The sequence below is a fragment of the Siniperca chuatsi genome, linkage group LG5, assembly GCF_020085105.1.
Source record: "Siniperca chuatsi isolate FFG_IHB_CAS linkage group LG5, ASM2008510v1, whole genome shotgun sequence".
In the NCBI taxonomy this organism is placed as follows: domain Eukaryota; kingdom Metazoa; phylum Chordata; class Actinopteri; order Centrarchiformes; family Sinipercidae; genus Siniperca; species Siniperca chuatsi.
In genome coordinates, this window is record NC_058046.1 from 22,558,901 (window position 1) to 22,581,045 (window position 22,145).

Here is a 22,145-nt window from a genome sequence, read left to right on the forward strand (position 1 = left end):
CATGGAAAATGTTGAATCAGCTTCTCCCTTTACATACAGTAGATATTGGCTGGCCAACCTCAGGCCCAATGTCCTGACCACTCTGAATAAATTTCTGCAGCACTTTTCTGTCAAGAAGCAGCTGCTGAAGATGAACATGCTGCAGGGTCCTCTTAATTCTAATGGTTGGAAATGTACCAATATATTGATATTTGTTGTATGAGATTAACTCTAATCTGTCATTTTTGTTACTGTACTGTTGCTTAACGACTATATTATGACTTCTGGAACTTTTTTGACAGCTGAATAAAATTAATAAGTAGCAACATTATTAGTGTTTTTTGGCCATCACAGCAGCATGGCTCTATGGACAGCAATGTCGGTCTGTTGTTCTGTCGGTAGGTCTGTCTACCACTTTGATCTAGATTGAATATATCTCAACAACTATTGGATGGATTGCCATGAAATTGGTGCAGACATTCACAGTGTTCAGAGGATAAATACTAATGATTTTGGTCATCCCTTAAATTTTCCTCTCGTGCCACCATGAGGTTGACATTTTTGGTCTTGAGTGAAATTTCTCCATTGGATGGATTGCTATGCAATATGATGCAGACATTCATGTCCCCCTCAGGGTGAATTGAAAAAACTTTGGTGATCCTTTTACTTTTCATCTACTGCCATCCTCTGGTTAAAATTTCAATTTGCCCAATACTTTGGTTTATAACCAAATACCTGCTAATTAGCAAATGTTAGCATGCTAACACACTAAAATAAAATTGTGAACATGGTACACATTATTTCTGCTTAACATCAGCATGTAAGTCTTCTTTGTGCCTAAGTACAGCCTCCCAAATCTGCTAGGCTGTAGACTCTGGTTTATGTTCACAAACCAAAAATTGAAAGCACAAACGGTCAGGCCCAAAATATCTTAACATTACTGATACCAAGGTACTTTGTCAAAACTATTTTAACTATATTAAATCAATACTGCTTAGCTTGGATTCCTTTACATTGTAGTCACTCTCAGTCTTAGAAACCAGAGCTGGATGATACATTTTTTTTTACAAAGTCTCTGTTAGCCTGTAGCTTAACTCCTGACATCCACCCACTATGAATAAGATCAAACCCATGCTGTGTTTCTGTGAGTGTTTCTGTCTGGCTGCAGATTGTTCCCAAGCTCTGTTTCAGTCTGTGTCATTTGCTGTGACGGCTGTGGTCAGTAGATAGAAAAGAATGGTTGTCTCGCCCTCCCGTGTGGAGAGTTACCTACCATTGCTACCTCCTAAGAGGTAAAACCATTAATGCTCACTGCTCCATCACTCTCCCTTCTAGGAACCATAAATCCATCCTTCATGGAGGCAGGGAGAGTTTTGGGGGTGCAGCTGAACTCATGGGGGTTAGGTGGATGAAGAAAGGAGTAGGGTTTTTTTGTGATGGGGGGGCAGGGAGGGAAAAATGTCTTCAGTTAGCGTAACAATAAAAAAATTGGCTGGAGTCCCTAAGCACGTCTGTGTGCAGTTAACCTGGTTGTTAACACTGAAGGAAATGCCACCCAGCAAATGGAGTAGAGCTATAAAAATAACACAACATCTGTACAAATGTTGCTCACACTTGCTTCTCCTGACCCCTACGGGTACCCAGAATGCCCGGCGCCACAGACCAACTCGGCCCTGAGAAGAAAAGAGCTCTTGATAGCGTTAGCATGGACTTCCTTAGCACTTTTCAAACTTTCCACCTCCTCCTTCCCTCCATATCCACCTCCTTCTATATTCACTCTCCAAAGCTTATCTTTCTATTGCCTTATTTTGAAACCACACACACACACACACACACACAAACACACGCATGCACAAACAACCAGTTTCCATATGACTCCCAGACAAGGCCATAAGGAACGAATGGTCATCCAGCACAGAGAGAAATGTTAGCAGCGCCAGATCAAAGGCAGAACACCTCTGCACAGATCCATGGAGTGGCATATCAAAATAAAACATCTAGCTTTGCAATTTGCCAGGGTTGGAAAAGATCTGGCCCTCATTTTGAGAGACAAAAAAACAGCTACTGCTGTAAGTGCACGCACAACAGACGAAAGCAGAACACACACTCAAAACATACAAATGCACACACAGAGCTGCCTCAAAGAAACCACGTGTTTCAGCTCCCCTCATTGACAGAGGACACAGTGGAGCACGGAGGGAGGGAAAGGGAGGGAGGAAGAGTGGTAGTGCGAGCAGGAGTTACTGGGGGGGGGGCAAGAAAGAGAGCCGGATTCCAGAGGATCTGGATTGAATTTAACAGCGGGATACGCAACAACTGTATGTCTTCAAGCTGTCACGGGAAGCCCAGGCAGCTCTGCTGGCGGCCCCCACGCCTCACGGCAAATACACTTCCCTCACAGGCACAGGAAGTGATGTCACTGGGCCGCACACCAGGCCTGCCTCTGCTTCCTGCCGGCTAGTAGAAGGAAAGAGCAGTATGCTGCTGCAATGGAGCTCAATGAGACAAACAGCCAAAAACAGCTATGAGTCGGGGGGGGGGGCTTTCACACTGTAGACATGCACGACTTGAACACAAATTATAAACATAAATAAACACATGACACAACACAGCTATATGTTAAAGTTAATTATCTTCGAGGAAAATGATCTCAGTGTTGAAAAGGACATGGCTTGTTTTGTGTTTGGGGTTTGCAGAAATCCTGGCCAAGAATTTTGTTTTGATATCTAACCAGTTCCTTATCTTCTGTTTTCACTGTTTCCTGCCAAAGAATGCAGTCATGCATCTATGTATGTTGTTTTTTGGAGGTGGTACTAAACTAAAAACAGTGTGCAATGCCCTGTTGAAGCTGAGCAAGTTCCTTGGCTCCACAAACACAGTCTTTCCCCTCATTTCCCCCTGCTTCTCCCTTACTCTTTCTCATTATCAGCTGGTTGGCATCTTTCTGTTGACAGAAAAGACTCGATTTGAAGTTCCTTTCTGGACCTCCTTCTGAGACCTTAGCTGCTCACTAGTTTGACTTGTGTCACTGTTAGATGTCAAACACCCCTCCACTTCCACACTGGAGACAGAGCTCACTTCAACAGCTGAACTGGAGTTTTGCAGATAATTAAGATAACTACCTCTGTTGTAAAATCACTTTTTCCCCCTTCTTTTGACTTCCGCTGAGGTGCAATGTCAACAGTTCCACCAATTTCTGTGCAGGCAGAACCTTTTGGAAACACAATGTCACTGTCTTCTTGTGGCTCTGCCAGCACTAGTGATGAATCTAGGTGCTGTTCTACCCAAAAAGTAATGTTCTGCACTCAAAACACTGGGCAGTAAAATGTTGTAATCTCTCTATCAAACCAGAGTGCACATACTTCCAAGCCATAATCAGTAAAAAAAAAAAACATACATAATAACCTAACTTGATGCTAAGAGGAGACATCTCACTGTCACTGCCCGGCATGCAAGCGCATCACACAGACATCAGTGGAACAAATGGTTTAAATGAAGAGTTAATAGGTTTTTCAGAGGCAGGATGCAGCCCAGTGAGAGCTTTAAATTCCTGGGCTCTGAAAGTCATCACAGAGAGAAGATGAAAAGGGAAAGAGAAAAGGATGGGTAGAGAGAGACACTGTTTAAGCCGGTGTGACTCTTATGGCCCCAATCACACATAACAAAACACACAGATAAACATGCACACACAGGACTAAACAGCTTTGACACTGGTGTCAGTATCTCTCAAATCTATCCTCAGATTGCAGTCCATGTAATACAGTCTGCATGGTCTGCATTCAAATGCAGTCTGCGTACACTACCTCATATTTTAACTTTGAATCACTTTTAATCATGGGAATAACTGACATGGGCTAAAAATCCTGAACATACCAGGTTGAAGTTGATGGGCTTGTCTCTGCGTCCTGTCTGCACCAAAAGCTTGTACGCCAGGACGCCATCATCAGAGCCATTCCTGTAGCTGTTGAGGGTGATGCGGCCGGCCTCCCAGTCCTTGTCAAACGCCTGCTGGAGACCTGCAGGAAACCACAACAAGACAGATTGGTTAGATGTGGATGTTTGAAAAGGTTACATGCCCTGTTATCTTCATTCTTCCTCTGTAACACACTTACTAAAGCCCAGTTCACAAGAAAACACAACACAACAACTCAGCACAGTACAAGACAACATAACAACACTGCAACCTAACCCTAACCCTATAATAACCCTGATCGATTTAATATGATAACTCGGTTCCATTCTCAACCACCAAACAAGACTTCAAAAGCCTGAAATCTGCTGCTTTTGATTCAAAGCGATCATTAGGGAGTATATGAGTAACATATGTCTCCTTTTCTATACCACTCTCTAATCCATATGTGTATCACTCCCCTCTTCTCGGCTCTCCCCCAAGGCCCATGCTGTGGTCCATCTGTGGGAGATGTTGTTTTGGGTCTCGTTCCTTGGCCTGTCTGGCTCCAATTTGTATCACCATTGCAGAGAGCAATATCAGACACAGTTCTCTCTCTCTCTCACCTACACACTCTCTGTGTGGTTCCCAGCCGGCTCACACACAGGCTCACACAATGTGTTTTATCGTTAGAGTGCGTTTCCTCACTGAAAATGAATTAGGAGCTGTTTCCCTTCCCAAAGTGAATCCTGCCATCATACAAAATTAATTTAGGGACCCATGAAATTAAAAGTGTGGTGTAGTGCTTGTTATATGGCAAATATATAAGATTTTCGAGTAGTGATAAAAACTAGTATGAGGAGTACTAGTATGTATGAGTTTATTTGAGTATCAGTTTTCACTGCCAACATCATCTGCAACTTTTTTTTTGCAACCGTATGTTAGAGCCTTTGGCAGTAAAGCCTTTGGCAGTACTCTACTGTAACATACGGTATATTGCCTAAGACCAAGTATAAAAATATGGCCTCCCACTTTGTCCTCCTCCATCAACCCCACTTATGGAAGACACAAGTGATTTTAATCAGGCTACTGTCAGTGCACATTTTGCAATCCCACCTACTTCTGAACTCCTGCCCAACATCTTGTTTCCTGCAGATTCATGTCAAAACACAGAAGAAAATTATGATCTCAAAACTGTTTCATGAGAAAGTAAATTATTCCCATGCCTAAACTATCTTGAGTAGTGATTTTAAATGAGGTATTAATAACTAAATCATCTGTGACATCAGTATTAGGTTAAAATCTAAGTGACTGAATCATATTGCTGCTTCTGACCCACTTTATTGTCAAAAAGTGACAAAGAGAGTTTTTTCCTTGGTGTGACCCAATTCAGTTCGGGTTTGGTTGGGGTGGTAATTATATATCAAGCTTAATTTTACCTTGCAGCCAGTCCCTGAAGTAGTGAAGCCACATGCGGGGCAGCTGTCCGTTGTCCTCCTTCAGCACATAGCGAACAGTGTGGAACCTCTGATGGAGCTGGTACAGCAGAGGCTGTTTCTGGGCGTAATCAGCCCGCTGCGTCACCACATACATGTTGTAGAAGGAGAAGAACTTGAACTGGGCGCCGATGAAGTCGTACTCGCTGGTCTCTCTGGGCACGATATCCGTCAACTCCAGGCCATCCCTCACCTGGGTGGTCCCGTATAAACTCACTCCCAGCAGGCAGAGGAACAGCACAATCATAACCACCTGGAAACAAAGGGACAAAGACGGAGCTTCATCACTCACTTCACTGCACAGAGTGATAGCAGGACAGCTTCAGCTTGCACTAATTACTGCTTAAACCATGTTACATATTCTGAATGAGTAAAGAGCAAAAGTATGCCTAATGTCAAAATGCCTAATCTAAGGTGGATTTTAGCAACATATTCCAAAAGATGCACAGGAGGAATCGCTCACAAAACTTGCCAGAACAAAGAAAATCTACATTTAAAATTAAGCAAGGCACTTCCTTTAAAGTAACTATAACAGTAACATTGCTATAAGATCTCTGACACGGCAAGAAACACAAGCAGTCAGATGATCTTACGGGTTTTAAACAAACTCCAAGGTTAGCCAAACTTATTCGGAAGAAAAAACGAAGACAAACTGTAAAAGTATTATTATATTATGAAAACAGAAAAATTCTGTTTCCATCAGAGTTTACAGACCGACTTCCTGGTTCAACTTTGACCTACTGCGTGATCACAGTTTTCCCGTACAATGAGGTTTACCAACCATTACTAAAATTTTTAGTTCAATGTTTTTTGTTTTTACCTCCAAATAAAGTGGTTTAGATCAACTGTCTGCTTGTTTAGGTTGTAGCAACCTGTCTGATTGTCTGAGCACTTGTGTTTCTTACCCCATTAGTAGTAGCAAAGTTGCCATGACAGCCAAAAACAAGAAAATAAGACGCAGGTTGTAATAAACCAGAATTTTCCTTTAAGTCATTTAGTAATTGGGAGTATTGGAATAAGTCATCAGAGGAGTGCATGAAGCAAGTTGTTAATATGGAAAAACATTTGATAGTGTGTTGAAAAGACCAAGATTTTATAATAATGTCAAGCCGGCCACTAGATGATTTCAGTTCTGGAAGGCTTTGAGAAGACAGGCCACCCACTAGACTGAGGTCAGACAGTGTATGTGTGTGTGTGTGTGTGATTGTATGTGACTCAGATAGGACGTGACCACAACCTCCACCCCAGATTTCCTCCTACTATTCGCTCTGGTGACTAACCCTCCCATTCAAATAATCACCAGGATGAGTCAGCACAAACACACTCTTAACTCACACAGAAGCTTTTCCCCCTCTTTTTCTACCGCTCTTTTCTAACACACACACACACACACACACACACAGAAACTAAACTCACCTTGGTGGCGGGCTTCAGAAGGAAAGGAGCGTAGTGTCTCTCAGCAAAAGAGGCCAGGGTCCAGCGGGAGCAAGGAGGCTCCAGGCAGCGCAGGCCCAGCGAGCCTTCTCCGATCCGGGACAACAGGTCCCGTGTGGAGCTGTTGTTCTCTGGGCTCTGGCCAGTCGATGACGCTGCATCACCCTGAGGAACTGAACTAGCACTTGAAGTCGGGGCAGCAGGAGGAGGTGCAGGATGATGATGGGAGAAGGTGGTAGAACCTCGAGATCCCCCATTACTTCGGCTCCCACTGTTGTTGTTGTTGAGATTGCCATGATCGCTGCTGCTGCTCCTGCTACCGCTGGGGTTGCTGCTGTAATAGTCGTTGTTAGGGTTGCTCCTAGTCGGAGCTGGGTTGATGGGCTGCACAGAGATCTGGGATCTGGGCTCAGCTGTGGTGTAGAAGGCCTGAGTCCGAGGGTCGTACTCTGTCCTGAGCTGCACCGTGGACTGCATGGTGATTTGGGTCTGCTGGGCAAAGCCATGGCTGCTGTAGGAGGGAGGGGGGCTGTTGTAGCTCGGGGGAGGTGTGCGATATGAAGGAGGAGGGGTGCGATAGGATGGGGGAGGACTGTAGCGACTCCCGTCCACCCCATCCAGGTATGCATGAGGCTCGATCTGGATCACACGATTGGCACATGGGCTGAAGAGAGAAAGACAGTGGAAAAATGTCACACCATGGACTGCTGTGAAAGAAAATATATGGAGAGACTAAACAGGGAAAATTTTAACAGATACATTATCAGATTTTGTGAAATCGTTAAGGACTGGTTTCTAAAATTGAAACCTTCAAGGTTATGCTATTCTAGAAAAGTCTCTGATTAAAAATGTTAATTTTAAAGATTAACTGCATTAAATCTGATAAAAAATCTTTTATCAGCCCTATGTTATTGTGAATAGTCTCTTTCTCTCTGCCAACCGCATGAAATATAGAGCAGACCCAACAAGGGAATTTAATAGTGTGTGTGCACATCTGTATGATCGCTGTGCCAACAAGCATGCCCAGGCTGGCCGGCAGATGTAAAGTTTAATATAGACTGTGACAGATAAACAGACAGTCAAACAACCAAGCAGCCAGACAGATACAGACAATTTAAGCAGTAATTAGGTTTTGACTGAGGGGGTTTAAGGTGAAGATATCTGTGTGTTAAAGTTATTCATTGTCAGATCAGAGGAAAATATAAAAGGAAGAATTAATGAACAGGAGAGCAATAACCTTCATCAGAAATTAAATAACTTCTTTGAGTATGTCTGTATGTGTGTGCACACCTGTAGAAGCAGCAGAAAATGTCGAAACGTCTGTCTTCTCGTCGGTAGAGGTCCATGCTGAGGATGGCGGGGAAGATGAGCAGCACCATGGCAAAGTTAAACACCACCACCACTGCAGCCTGCAAGAAACACAAATTATTTTATGGAAAAAGTTACTTTTATCAAAGAAACGGATTGGGCTATTGAATGATTTTTAGTAATCTGTATACAGTTGATTAAGTGTTGATAAGGAGAGAGAGTAGGTGACACACAGTATAGAAAGTTCTGGTGGGATAAAGTCTAAAGCAACTGGGGCCTCAAAAAGGTGAATTCATAAGATTAAAATCCAATGGAAACAAAAAATAAACAGGAGACATTTTTTCCAAATCCTAAGGTAAAAATGTAATTAAATGTAATGAAAGGTATTTCTCCATAAATATTCCTGCATCTCCATCAATGCACAAGTTTCAATTTGCAAAATGATTGCGTAGATGTTGAACAGCCTCAAAGAATTATTTTAACTTAACACAAACACTGGGAAGCCTTAAATATACCTTAAAATAACACAATCTCAATAAGATGGCGTCAAGGAAAAATGGTCTTTCAACACATTTTCAATTGCTTTCAAGACAAAAACACTGAGTGTGCAGAGAAAAAGCGAGGCATGTGTGTGTGTAATAGAAGCCAGTACAGTGTTGTGTTTAAGTATTTGAAGGTGGTGCACTGGAGCAGAGGGTGGGGGTTGGGGTTAGGTTGGGGCCCTGCCCAGAGTACAATCTGGATCTTGCGTAGTTGCCAGACCACTACACACACACACACACACACACACACACACACACACACACACACACACACACACATACACACACACAATACCGTGTGTGTGCCAGACCACCCAAGGAGCCGGAGGCCCGCGGGGCATGAGGTGATGAGCAGGCGCTGCGGCTGTACAGACAGCACACACCCCCTTACACACTCACACAAGAAATGCACATACACACATATCTACTGCCAACTTAAAAAACAGTGCAGCCTCCTACTTAAACCACACCTTAACACCAACCAGACACACACACTCATACATCCTCACCCTCCCTCATTCCTCAGCTCACTACTCAGTCAACAGAGAGAAATAATGTGAGAGAAAAAGAGAGACGAAGTTAGAACAAACCTCTGGAAGTAGAGTAGAACAATTAATTCTCAATTGGCCCACTAACTTCCAGACAGATACAGTATGACTCCACTCACACTCACACACAAACACACACACACACACACACACACACACACACACACACACACACACATATAGCGACCGCTAGCTGACCCCAGAGTGGGGAGATTTATCATCACATCTGTCCTCTGCGCATGAATGTGTGTGTTCCTGTGTGTGTTTTCGTGTTGTTATCTGGACAAGATTTCTGGGTTTTTTTGTTCATACTGAGGGAAGGAAGCGAGTGAGAGACATAACGGAGGAAATAGAAAGAGAGAGAGATGAATCCATGGAGGAGTCAACCACAGGAAGTGCTTAAAGCTGATAAAGAAACACACACACACACACACACACACACACACACACACACACACACACACATCTCTGGATTGATACAAGTCTGAGAGATGAGTACCACTGATTGCAGTTGTCTGTGTACGTGTGTGTTCCATAATAAAAGATGGGTATCCTCCACCAGTCACAAAACCACAAGTGTAAAGTATGCATACTATGTGCATGTGTGTGTGCACCTGTCTCGAAGTGTGTGTATTTGTGTGCATGTGTGTGTATAAAACGAGGCTGCATGGATTATACCCATGGGGTAAATGGATCATGTTTGACAGACTCGCTGTACTAAAGCCATCTATCCACACATGCTAATATTGTCCTCACTGTGGCGACATCTTGCCTCCCTCTATGTGTGTGTGTGTGTGTGTGTGTGTGTCTGCGTGTGTGTGAGAGAGAGAGAGTAAGAAAGAGGGGGGTGTGGGGAGTGAGAGCAATATCACTATTTTGCTCAACTACAGTAGTGTATACAGTACTTACAGTACAATCTATAACTTACGTAACCGCAAATAATTGCATACATGTATTAATCAATACTAGTCTTCAACCATGTGTTTGATTGGCCTATATGCTATATCCAACATTGACCCAATCACCAAGCTGATATGTCTGTCAAACCTGTTTTGTGCAACCCGTATTTATGTTCTACTTTCTTGCTCTATCCTTCTTTTTCTTACACTGCTGCAAAGACTCAGCCTCAATACAGGAGTCAACAAAGGTTTAATCTGATATTGTCTTCCCTTTACAGCATGTGATTAAGTGAGTGTTTGTATGAATTAACAATTCAGTGATTATTGGAGGCATTTTGTCAGGATGACAAACGTCTCTTTCTGTCCCAGTTTTAACTGTTCTGGTGACGTCTATAATTACTGACAGATGTTAGAGAAGTCAGAGACCCCCCACACACACACACACACCACCCTCCCCTCTTCACACACACACATTTTCAAACCTCCCACACAGATACTACAACTCTCCACACTCACACATACACATGAGCGTGAGGATATGCAAGAACACACACACACACACACGTAGAGGGATTCAGTTACATGGACCTCAGCCACAATCTGGACAGACACCGGGCCCACCACTAAACAACCTCAAAGAGGGAGGGAGAGGGCTGGATGGATTTAACAAAACACGCACGCCTCTCTCTCTTTCACACACACACACACACACTTTCAGTTTGATGAATGAAATCAATAAAACAACGGTCTGGAGAAATCTGGAGCCAATGAGGACTATTAGTGAGAGAGAGGCCCCACACGACTGTACTTCCTCACTCACAAAACACACTCACTACTAGGCATACCTGTAGAGAAAAGGCTCTGAGTGCCGGGATGGGGATGAGGGCTGCCATGAAGAATGCTGTGACGTTACTAATGGAGGTGAGAGCCACGCTGGCCCCTGTCCTCTTCAGACACTCTCCCGTACGGTCCTGACAGAGACAGAGAGAGAGGTAGATGAAAGGAAAAGCAAAGAAACTCAACTCTTTTGATCCGATTTTAGCCAAAGGCATATGTGTAATACTTGAGATCACGTACAATTATAATACTGATATGATTGACAGTGATTGAAGCCCTGAAGTGCTCCTAGATAATCCACCTGGGCCTGTCTACTTTGAAGTATGGAGGTAAAAGTAGAAAGAAAGACAATAATGATATGCTGCCCCTCAAAACAAATGCATTTTTAGCGAAATGACTGCTGATTGACTTTTACAATTTTGTTTAGCAAATACACACAAACAGAGCAGTGATAAGCATCCACACACCCCTAGAAGGTTTGGCGGCAATTGTGTGAAGATTTGAGGACGTGCAGGACCACACAGGGAGTGTTTGCAGGCATGTGCATCTTTGTGTGTGTTTGTCAAGCAGGAGAGAGATAGTTTTCATCTCAGTCACACAAAGGAAGCTGGGGGATGAGGGAGGCATATAGACAAATGCTAGAAGGGGAGAGAAGCAGGGGAAAACAAACACAAGCAAATACATGCCTGTGTTTTCCCCCTCTGGAGTTGAAAAGTTTTCCCGCTCCACAAAAACACACACACACACACATATACCCACATGAGGCTGCAGAAATATAGACTTTATTCACACTTTTGTAAACTTTGATTTCTACCTTTTTTTTCTGCTTATTGTGTTTAATTCTTTATGCGCCTCGATCTGCTTGGGACGAACTGTTTCTTGCTACTGTCACAATCTACACTTTGAGTCACTATAAACTACATTATACATATCTCACAAGTATTTCAGAACCACTCAGGAGCATGTATTTAGTCCAGTGGCTTAGTATTTATCCATGTGTGTGAAGCAGACTAAAGAAAATCTGAAAGTTGGGGTTGTTAGGTGAAATAATACAGGTAACTTTATAATCAGCTATTGATTAAAAATCCACAACAAAAGCTTTGAAATGTAAAATATGAAAAGACAAACACAAAAACAGATTTTACACAAATTTCAGTTCTGTTTTTGAAAGGAACATATTTAGCATGAAGCATTACTTAGATAAGCGGGCAGAGCGTGTGGTACATAGGTTGTTTGATGTTACATCACAGGCACAGACAGGCTTTCACACATTCCTCTATGGAGGAGATAAGACAGCAGAGTAGTAGGAACAGGGTGAGTGAGAACGGGTGTTGAGTGAGAGTGTGGATGTTTGCCTCACCTCGAATGGGATCCTCTTGTTCTGTCCGGTCTCACTAAAGGCATGAGCGAGGAGGAAGACATCATCCACTCCAACGCCCAGAGCCAAGAAGGGTAGCACCTGTAGCACACACAAACCTCATGATCCACAAAGAGGAACACGGCCAGTACAAGAGCTGTAGTATCACCAATCAAAAACTGGCACTGACTGTCCATAATCTTGTTTATGTATTCTTTGATCAGACAGTTCCTGATTTAAATCAAAATTCTGCCAATTTCAGACTATTGTATTGAGGCAAACTTCTTGTACTAATGGTTGTGTTTAGACATTTAACACTGGAGAACTTTGTCTTCTTTTGTTAAATGAAAAAAAGGTTTTGAAGAAAAACATGTTTCTATTCCTTAACGTAAGGTGTTGAAAAAAGCCTAGTTGATACCAAAAGTCAGGAATACAGTCCTAGTAGCCCTGAAAGAATCAAGCCTATAACATAGATTCTAATCCAAACGCAGATTTTGACTATATAATCTTATAATCACAACATACAGACCTGCAAAACAACAGTTCACTGAAAGAAATGTGATCTTGCCTGACAGATTGTACAAATAATTGGTTAAATTGGCTGATTTTTAGTGTCTTTTCTGTCAGTAGATCTTGACCTTTACTAAGTGACAGACCAGAGTGGCTGTCCATGGCATGTGTGTGTGTGAGTTACTTGTGTGGTGGCAGCATTGAAGGAGATGCCCAGGAGAGAGCAGAGTCCCAGGCCAGCTGCCACAGACAGTGTCACTAGCAGGACACCCGCCAGTCCTACTGCCCCCTGAGACTTGGCACAGTCCCACCGCAGCATGGTCAGACACGCATAGGCCAGCTGGGCACAAACATCGAACAAGCAATCCATTTATTAATCAACCTGTTGTATGTGTAAGTCAATCATTAAACATCTTTCCTCCATCATTTAACTGATTACTATATCCTGTTTCTGTCTTCTTCAATCTAAGCCTAGACTTTGGTTGCTCAAAGTTGTTAACAAAATGCATTTACCAAATATAATTATAATAATTCCTTCTTTTGGCTTTGTTCTCACCATCAGCAGGTATCCACTGGCCACACGGATGACACTGACGTCAGAGAAAGACTTGAGAATATCTTCCAGAGTGGTGGTGGTGAATGACAAGACCTTCTGAGACGAATTTGCTGCCACACTCTGCAGCACTGCCTAGAGAGAGCGACAACCAGGTAGATAGAGAGAAGTAGAGAGAGGAAAAGCAACATTATAAATTACTGGAGATAAAGGGAAAAATCAGTAAGGAAGTGAACCAAATCAGGTAATGAGGTAAAAGGAACAGTGCTGTTCAGTTTGTTTGTGACTGTGAGCCAGATTTATGTGCATTAAATGCAGGGTAAATTTGAGCTCCCCATTTCCTTTGCTTTATGCTCACAATCTGTAATAATCTTCTGATGATCTAAGGTGGAAACTATCTACACAATGAGAGACTGAGACTGTCCCATAGGTGCAACCTGTGAGTGAAGAAGTGCTACAAACAAACTCACACTCGACTCAGAAAATAAATCAAAATGTAGTGATGCTAAAATAGAAATATTCATTGAAATAAAATTTCAAAACATTTAGTGAGGCTGCATTTAAACTTTGACTGACGATATTATTTGAATGTCTATTACTGTTTCAATAATTATTTATAGAGATGTAAGGAGTCTTTAAACAAACTTCTAAGGCAATGAAAAAGATTTGGAAGAGATTTGCTTATAAAGAAATAAAATACATCCCATAAAAATGTAAATTCCGCAGGAGTGCATTTACTCTCCCACCGTGCAGCTGCTTAGAGGTTTGTTTTTTAACTAAATCAGTGCAGGTCTCTACAGAATAAAGGCTAATAAAATGTTGTCTTTCCCACCACATTCTTCCCTTAATATACCAGTGTAAATTTGCACCACTTTTCCATGAATAACTGACCCTTGCAAACTGCCTAATTTCCAGTAGAATATGTATTAACCCTTCTCATTATAACTTCTTCTATTTACATGATCCTCCCTTAAATGTGTATTACAAAAATAGATGTATTTCACTAATTCAATACAAATTGCACCTCAGATGAGGGCAAAACTGTGCTTTCAGTCTGTTTTCTAGCCTGTTTGATAAATAACATGTAATATACAGTATGTCTCTGGGTGTAGAATAAGTACATATCAGCCTGTGTGTCTTAAAAAACCAAACAAAGACAAATCGCAGTCCTGAATAATGAGCACTGCCGCTGTTGTAGGAGGTACTTGGGAGAATCTGCAGACAGTACCATGACCCATCCTCTCCCTCTCTCGCTATCTCAGAACATACAGATGGATTCAACATTGAACTGCAGTTACTGCTCAGTGGGGAGCAATGCTGGCTGACACACATTAGGAAACACGCACTAGATCACACACACGCACGCACACACTAGCACCCACGTGTGAACTTGCACATGTGTCAAACGCATACCGACATGCATGCACATACTATCCACAAACACACAGCAACACTATTTGGCATATTTTACTTCATTTATTATTGCCATTGATAAAAACACAGTATTCGAATAAACAATCACACCTCACACGATGAATCCCGCACACACACGCATATATATATATTTATATTTATATAGATATATATATATATTTTTTATATATATATATATATATATATATATATATATATATATATATACACACACATACACACACACACAAGGTCAGGCCGTGTCGAACAGAGGTTGGGGCCCCCAAAACAAAGACCAGATGATGTCACATATGAGCCACCAATGGGGCCACAGCTGGGAAAGCAATTGTGTGTGAACTTTTGAGTGTGTTTGCATGTGTGTTTGTACATGTTAAAAAGAGAAAAAGCAAGAGCACAAGAGAGAAAGAGAGGGAACGATATCCAGCACTCACTTAATGTATTCCAGACATGCTCACCCTGTTGCTCTATTGCTCCTCTCTACTGAGCAGTGAGAGGAAAGCTTTAGCCCTTTACCACACACCAACAGTGGTTCTAGCATCTATCAGGGGCCCGGGCTTTGGATGGGGCCTTTCCATGTTCACCTGTATCCGGCCGGTGATTTACAATGCGGTTGTAGAGGATTTAGGGTAGATTTCCTCTCTCTCTCTCTCTCTCTCTCTCTCTCTCTCTCATATTTCTGAGTGCTTTGGCCCTTACCTCAGAGTATCTCCTCTGCCAGGCTTCCAGTATAGCTGCAGCCTTTTCTTCATTCCAGTTGATGTGGGAAACCTCCTCGTAGCCCCGAAAGTGCTCAAACATCTGCTTGGGAGTCATCAGCTGGAACATGGTCTGTAAGGCCTGGGCACTGGAAAGGAGGGAGGGTGGCAGAGTGAGAGGGAGGAAAGGGGGAGGAAAAGATGGAAAGGATGAAACAGGGAGAACAAAAAGGAGGAGGTCAGTGAAGCCTTCACTGACAACATCATGTTTACACGAGAAGATCAACAAGGCGATGAGCTGGCTTTCTGGATTGTGCAAATAACAAAGTGATAAAGAGGGTTGAAACGTGGATTTTGAAATGTGTAAGACACACCAATCAGTATTTTTGTTGGATTCCCACTCCGGGTTATTAAAACTCAGTCCATAGCACAAGGAGTGCAAATTCTGTATCTTGGGTGAGCTTTGAACACGTGTCTCGAGCACCAAACCAACAGGGAGACGTGAGAAGAAGAAAAGATGGAATAATCCCAGAAACTCATCAAACCAAAAGGCCAGAATCTTAAAAAAAGAAAGAAAAAGAAATACATCAAAACCACAGCGCCTGGAGCACGTTGGATAACAGTCATCATAAACAATGGTGTGTTAAGCACGCCTGCTGCATAAGCATAAAATTGTTCCATCTGATATGACTATTGAGCCAAGATTACAGATGCCCACAGCCAGAGGATTTGTTTCATTTGCCACACACCACACAGCACAAACATCCATTCTAAAATATTTATACTGGGGCTACAAATAACCACTGTTTTCACTTCAAGTGATCTGTGGATTATTTTCTGATTAACTGATAATCATTTATTCTATAAAATGAAAGAAAATTGTGAAAAATGTCCATAACAATTTTTCCAGAGCCCAAAGTGTTTAAAATGCTTGTTTTATACAAAACCCAAAGATATTCCATTTACAGAGCTATAAAACCTAAAAAAGCAGCAATATTAAATGCCATTTTAGCTCCATAAAGGACTTACATGGTTAAACTGTTATCAGAATTGTTGGTCATATATTTTCTGTCTATCGAGTAAGCGATATATTGTTACAGCATTCATTTAGACATAAAACACTAAACCACTTGCCAGCATGTACTGCACCTAGTATGTGGAATTTGCATTTCCCTATACATTGATCTAATACTACAATCATCGTCATAACCACAACCACATTACTCATCATTCTCCTACCCATTAAAAAGACACTAATAAAGGCAATAGAAATGTGTGCTTACATATTTATTTGTCCAAAACAAACTCCCCCACTCCAAACTCCTCACCTACTCCTCCCTATCTTTCCCTCTTCATCTCCTCCAACATGCTTTCCTTCAGAGTCAAAGTTCTTCTCATCCTCCTCTCGGTTCTCCAGGTGTTCAGGTACCTTGCAGGTGCAACTGAGGCAGCATCACTGCTAATATTCCTTGCAATGATATAATATGGCAACGGAAGCCATCCAAAAAAATATATGGTGCTAGACAGCAGTGACCTTGTTTTCCATCCACTGTGCGCCTTATGGACGGATGTAGTGCTGAATCAACATGCTTTAAAAATATAGGTCCATATCTTCAAAGAAGTTGGAGGGCACAATCCAGAGTTGGATTTGACAAAGGAAGTGCCAGATCCCATAAAATAGGTATCTGGTCTACAAGATTCCTGATCATGTTCTGACAGATTTTAAGAGGGCCATGGTATCTAGTGTAATGAAGAATGCACAGTCCAGGTGCACACATTAGGAAGGTACTAAAGAAATACATCTGATTAGTCATTAAAAATGACTTTGGAATGGATCGCAACTTAAGAACAGCAGTCGAGTCAGTCTATGTGATTTTAAATTATCAAATTTTATGAACCAAAGGAGTAGACCTTAGCTAGTCATTCTCTTTATGAATGTGATCTCTGTAATACAGTGATAATCGCGGTAATGGTGGCAGTTAGTAAACAAGATGTAGAAATTGAGTGCCAGCAGTAACAGCCCAATGCACACACACACACAAATACACACACACACACACACACACAGGCAGGCAGGCATGCACAGATACCCTAATGACCCAAACTTGCCAGGAAAAAACATGACCACAAAACAAACAACGCACCCCACTGTACTCTGTGACCAGTATGTGTGTGAATGTATGTGTGTGTTTGCCTTTGTGTGTACATGCATGTGCACGCACCTCCAAACTGCAATTTCACAAAAAATAAGTGGTCCATTAGCAAAATGTTAAATAATTTGTGTAGCTTTCCCCTGTTAAATGAAGCTTCTTATTGCTCAATAAAATGTGCATGTTTTTAATTCCTGTGTATATTTTATGTTATATATTTACATAAAAATTGTATATAATACAGTAATTGACTGATTTTAGTGTGTTCTGTTATGGAGGGCATACGGCTTTTTGCCCACATATAACTGTGTATATCATATATCCACAGGTATACCACATAATCTATATGCTTTGCCCAGGTGCTTGTGCTGGAATTAAGTCCATGTACCCCAAATCGCTGTATATTTGGACAAACTAGCTAGGCAATAGATCACTCTGTGCATGTGTGTGTGTGTGTGTGTGTGTGTGTGTGTGTGTGTGTGTGTGTGTATGAGTGGGCAGTGTCCAAGCAGAGCAGCCAGAGCTGAGCAGGAACAGCTGGAGCTCTAAGATTTCACTGGAATCTGCTAATGACTGCAAGATTTACAGCACACAGCGCACACGCACACCTGCATGCGCCGTTTCGGAGAGCATAAAAGAACAAAAAACACACACTCTTTCCAGAATAAGCCCTGCAGTGATCACAGCAGTGTTTATGAGGGTGTGTATGTGTAAGTGTGGGTATGTTACCTGAGCAGGGGTCCGCTGCCGTTCTTGGTGGTCCCTCCTACGATCAGCTCCTCCTGCCAGTGCATGTACTTCCTGGACAGACCATGGCAGCCGCCTCTCAGGGCCCGCGCCACGTCGAATGGCTGGTGCAATAAAAGCAACAGGTGAGAAAATAACTATCAGCAGTTAGTCTCAAACTAAAGAGTTTATGTTTTACCAAAACGTATAAATGTTGTATGTTTACACAGATATTCCGAGCCAAAAGTTTGAGCCTACAGTACATGTATGCCTACCTTAGTTGAGTTCTTATTTGGTGCAGTGAGGGGACAGTCAGGGTCAGCAGGGTTCAGACAGGGTCTATCCATGTAGCCGTGCCCGACGTCTGCTTTTTCCAACATGTCCTCAAAGTCTTCCACGGGGAAGTTTGCCCTTCGCAAGTCCTCAAGGAACTCCTTAGGGTCAAAGTTGGTCCACTGCAGAGGGTCTTTACCTCTGCAAAGTTAAAAGTAAGTAAGAATACTGTTTAACCATAACTTTAACCATGCTTTAAGGTACTGTGTTTCAGTTTCTGAAATGTATATTAAGGAAAAGTTACTCATGTTGAGTTACGTGAGATATTCAGCCAGGAGATGCAGTGGATTATCACCAACATTACTCACTTTGAGTTTTAGCTCCAAATAAAGTGGTTTAGGTAATCTGACTTACTGATAACTTGTTTATAACCTGTCTGATTAAGCACTTGTGTTTCTTGTTAGTTAGTTGGTTATTGTTATCATATCATCATATCATAAGAAATGGAAATGAGGGCCAAAACACACTTAACGCAAGAACATCTACATCGAATCTAATGGACTGTTTTATTAGTTTTATTTACAGTATGTGTTGAGTACAATTCCTTGGCTGATTAGATTGGTTGCTTTTGTCAGATGTTTGGGTGTTATTATCTCACAAAACAGTCACATTTTTGAGAGCAGAAAATAATCTCTTTCTTGCTAGATGACATGAACACAATAAATGGAAACCAATTCCCATCATGCAATGGCACAGTGCTGAATTCCTGCTCCAAACCAGTCCTTGTCTCTCTATGCCTCACAAATTCCAATCTCTCTTTCTCTGAATCTCTCTCTCTCTCTCTGTCATTCAGACTACATTGTATGTGCTTAACCAGGCTTGGGTTATTATTCCCAGCTTCCCAACCAGAACATAGTAAAAACCTTATTTACCATCTGAGGCCAACAGGCAACACACATTCACATACTCTGATGACATAGACTCAAGCTGATACACTTTCACACATCGATAAAACACACATATGCACTGATGGCAATGGCACACACTATGTGCATGCACACACACGCATGCAGAGGTCTGCTGAGTATTACTGTAGCAGCAGGCCATTAGCAACAGAAGCGCCAGACAATGGTGTGAGGCCCAAGGCTGGAGAGAAACTATCGCCAGCGATACGCATGCCAGCAACCACTACAATAGAGCCTTCAGAGGGGACGAGTTCAGGACACACACACACATGCACACACACTCTTGTTCCTCTGTGGTGTCTCTTTGGATGGGTTGAACATGTTTGGGCAGCCTGTACTAAAGGGGTAAAAACAAGATCCAGAGATCCAGATCTCCTTCTCGCTCACTCTGTCTTAAAAACAAACTGAAAAAACTGTTACCATATACACTAATTCCATAACTAGCACTCATGAGCTCAGTGTTCCAAGGTCTTATTGTCCCCAAACATCATTTTAATCAGTTTGCTCACAGTGAGGAAAGCCCAATGTGTGCTCAATTAGGATTTTTTAAAATAGCATTTGATCATTTGACCGTATGCTTGAAAGAGATTGGTCAATCTAATGATATGCTGTGTTGGCATGTTGTGATTGTACTGACACATCATAAAATACAGATTCTGTCTAATAAAAAAGAGTTTTGTGTACTTACGGGAGATAGACCATTCCAGACTGGAGCTTGGCTCCCTCCCAGAAACAGTCCAAAGGGGTGATGATGAGGCAGGGATGTAGCTTTTCTATGAGCTAGTTGGACAAACACACAGCAGGATTGACGCACATTGAAAACAGGAAGTGTATATAGAGAAAGGCATCCGAGACAAAAAACCATACAGATTGTACTGGTAATGTTTCAATATGATCCAGTGAAAGTCAAAATACAAATGACAAAATTGTCATACTGAACCATTTGCATCTTACCTGATCCATATAATGAGTTTCTGTGACTAGTTCTCCTGATTTGTAGCATAAGTGTTCTAATTTCCATTGTCTGAAAAGGAGAACAAAAGAGTTTCATTATGATGGACTGCTAGATATACAGATATGCTGTATATCTGTATATATTGTATACATGGACATAGATGGGATGGACAAAATATCAGACATAGCAGATTATATAGAGAAATTCAGTGCAATACAACAACACCAGAAACTACTAACTCAAAGATACAGCTGACTTTGTGACACAGTGTCAACAGAAAATGAACATTATACCTTTCACATATGTATTGCAGGGCTATTGTTATTTGATTGTGTTAAATTGCCCTTTGAGATAAAACTGTGATTTATTTTTCAGGCAAATAAAATTGACTTGACCAGAACTAGAAAATATGATGCCTAAATACAGACAGACAAGAGGCAAAACTGGAACACAGGTAGACATAGAATAGTTACCTGTTATAAAGGTAAACATGAACTCTGCTGGCTCGGATAGCTGACTCGAGGTGCTGCAGGAGTGCCTCCACCGTTAGAACATTGGCTCCCTCCTCCCGCGGCGTCTGGATCATTAGCTGAGGGTTAAACATGGCCTCCTCACCTATCTTCTGTCGCGTGTACCTCAGTTCCTGGTTCACACGGCCACCAACTGGACAAAGAAGAGTGAATGTCTTAAAACTTGCATATTTAAACCCTTGTGCATTTGTATTGGATCAATTAGATTATTATTTTGTCCATTTAAGGCTCATTTGCACTCAAAAATTTTGTTTCTGCTGTAGACAGTGACTACCACATTTTGCAGTAAACAAATTACTCCTCCAAAATATTTAGTAACAGATTAGTGATAATAAGTAAAGAGAAAAATGAGGAGAACATGATCCACAGTCCCAGGCCAAAGGTCAGACAGGACCCAAGGCCACACATATCTGCAAAATGTCAAGGATAACACAATGAAGTCCAAGACTTATTTCCATGATGGTCCTTGATGTAAAGACAGCTTTGATGCAGTAGTACGGTTGTCTAGGCAACATCGTACTACCATCAAATCTATACAACAAATACAAATTTTAGCATTTCTAACCTAAATTTTTAATATGTTGTTTTATTACAAGCTGAAACTAATGAGCCCTAAACATAGTACATTGCAGGTATAAATATCTTTCCAACACTGACAGAAGGTGAGACAGCCTGAACACAGCCATACCACTCTCACACACACACAGACAGGCAGCATCATGTGCTAAAACATCTGTGACTCAAGAAGTGATCCTCTGCAAAGCAAACCCAAAGACAGCTTAGCCTGACCACGAGATTATCAGACTTGTATCTCAAACAAAAGCACTTTGCTTACAGTGAGCTTGTACCACGACAATGCCAAACACCGTAACTCCTTTGAATCCAGAAGAGTAACATCACTCCAACAAATCCACATTTTACAAAACAGCTCAACATTTCTACTCAAATTTGCTAACAAGTCATCAGTGCCAGACCACGTTGACTGCATATGTGTGTGACGGTATGTGTGTGTGTATGTGTTTGATAAAGAGAGAGAGGCTCTCTTCCAGACTTTGCTCCCAGTAT

At 41.8% G+C, this 22,145-nt stretch overlaps 1 protein-coding gene across 2 annotated transcripts in view; it reads right to left on the reverse strand.

The window, feature by feature from the left end:
- ptch1 (patched 1) overlaps nucleotides 1–22,145 on the reverse strand; it is a 53,536-nt gene that overhangs the window by 13,667 nt on the left and 17,724 nt on the right. For both annotated transcript variants that reach the window (XM_044196134.1, XM_044196133.1), the window contains exons 3-16: nucleotides 21,024–21,213; nucleotides 20,550–20,619; nucleotides 20,284–20,375; nucleotides 18,633–18,831; nucleotides 18,361–18,482; nucleotides 15,483–15,630; nucleotides 13,356–13,487; nucleotides 12,984–13,139; nucleotides 12,293–12,391; nucleotides 10,941–11,066; nucleotides 8,089–8,207; nucleotides 6,781–7,462; nucleotides 5,308–5,617; nucleotides 3,853–3,995 (exon numbers count right to left, since the gene is read on the reverse strand). In XM_044196134.1, the coding sequence (XP_044052069.1) occupies nucleotides 3,853–3,995; nucleotides 5,308–5,617; nucleotides 6,781–7,462; nucleotides 8,089–8,207; nucleotides 10,941–11,066; nucleotides 12,293–12,391; nucleotides 12,984–13,139; nucleotides 13,356–13,487; nucleotides 15,483–15,630; nucleotides 18,361–18,482; nucleotides 18,633–18,831; nucleotides 20,284–20,375; nucleotides 20,550–20,619; nucleotides 21,024–21,213 (2,588 nt within the window). The remainder of the gene's footprint in view (nucleotides 1–3,852; nucleotides 3,996–5,307; nucleotides 5,618–6,780; nucleotides 7,463–8,088; nucleotides 8,208–10,940; nucleotides 11,067–12,292; nucleotides 12,392–12,983; nucleotides 13,140–13,355; nucleotides 13,488–15,482; nucleotides 15,631–18,360; nucleotides 18,483–18,632; nucleotides 18,832–20,283; nucleotides 20,376–20,549; nucleotides 20,620–21,023; nucleotides 21,214–22,145) is intronic.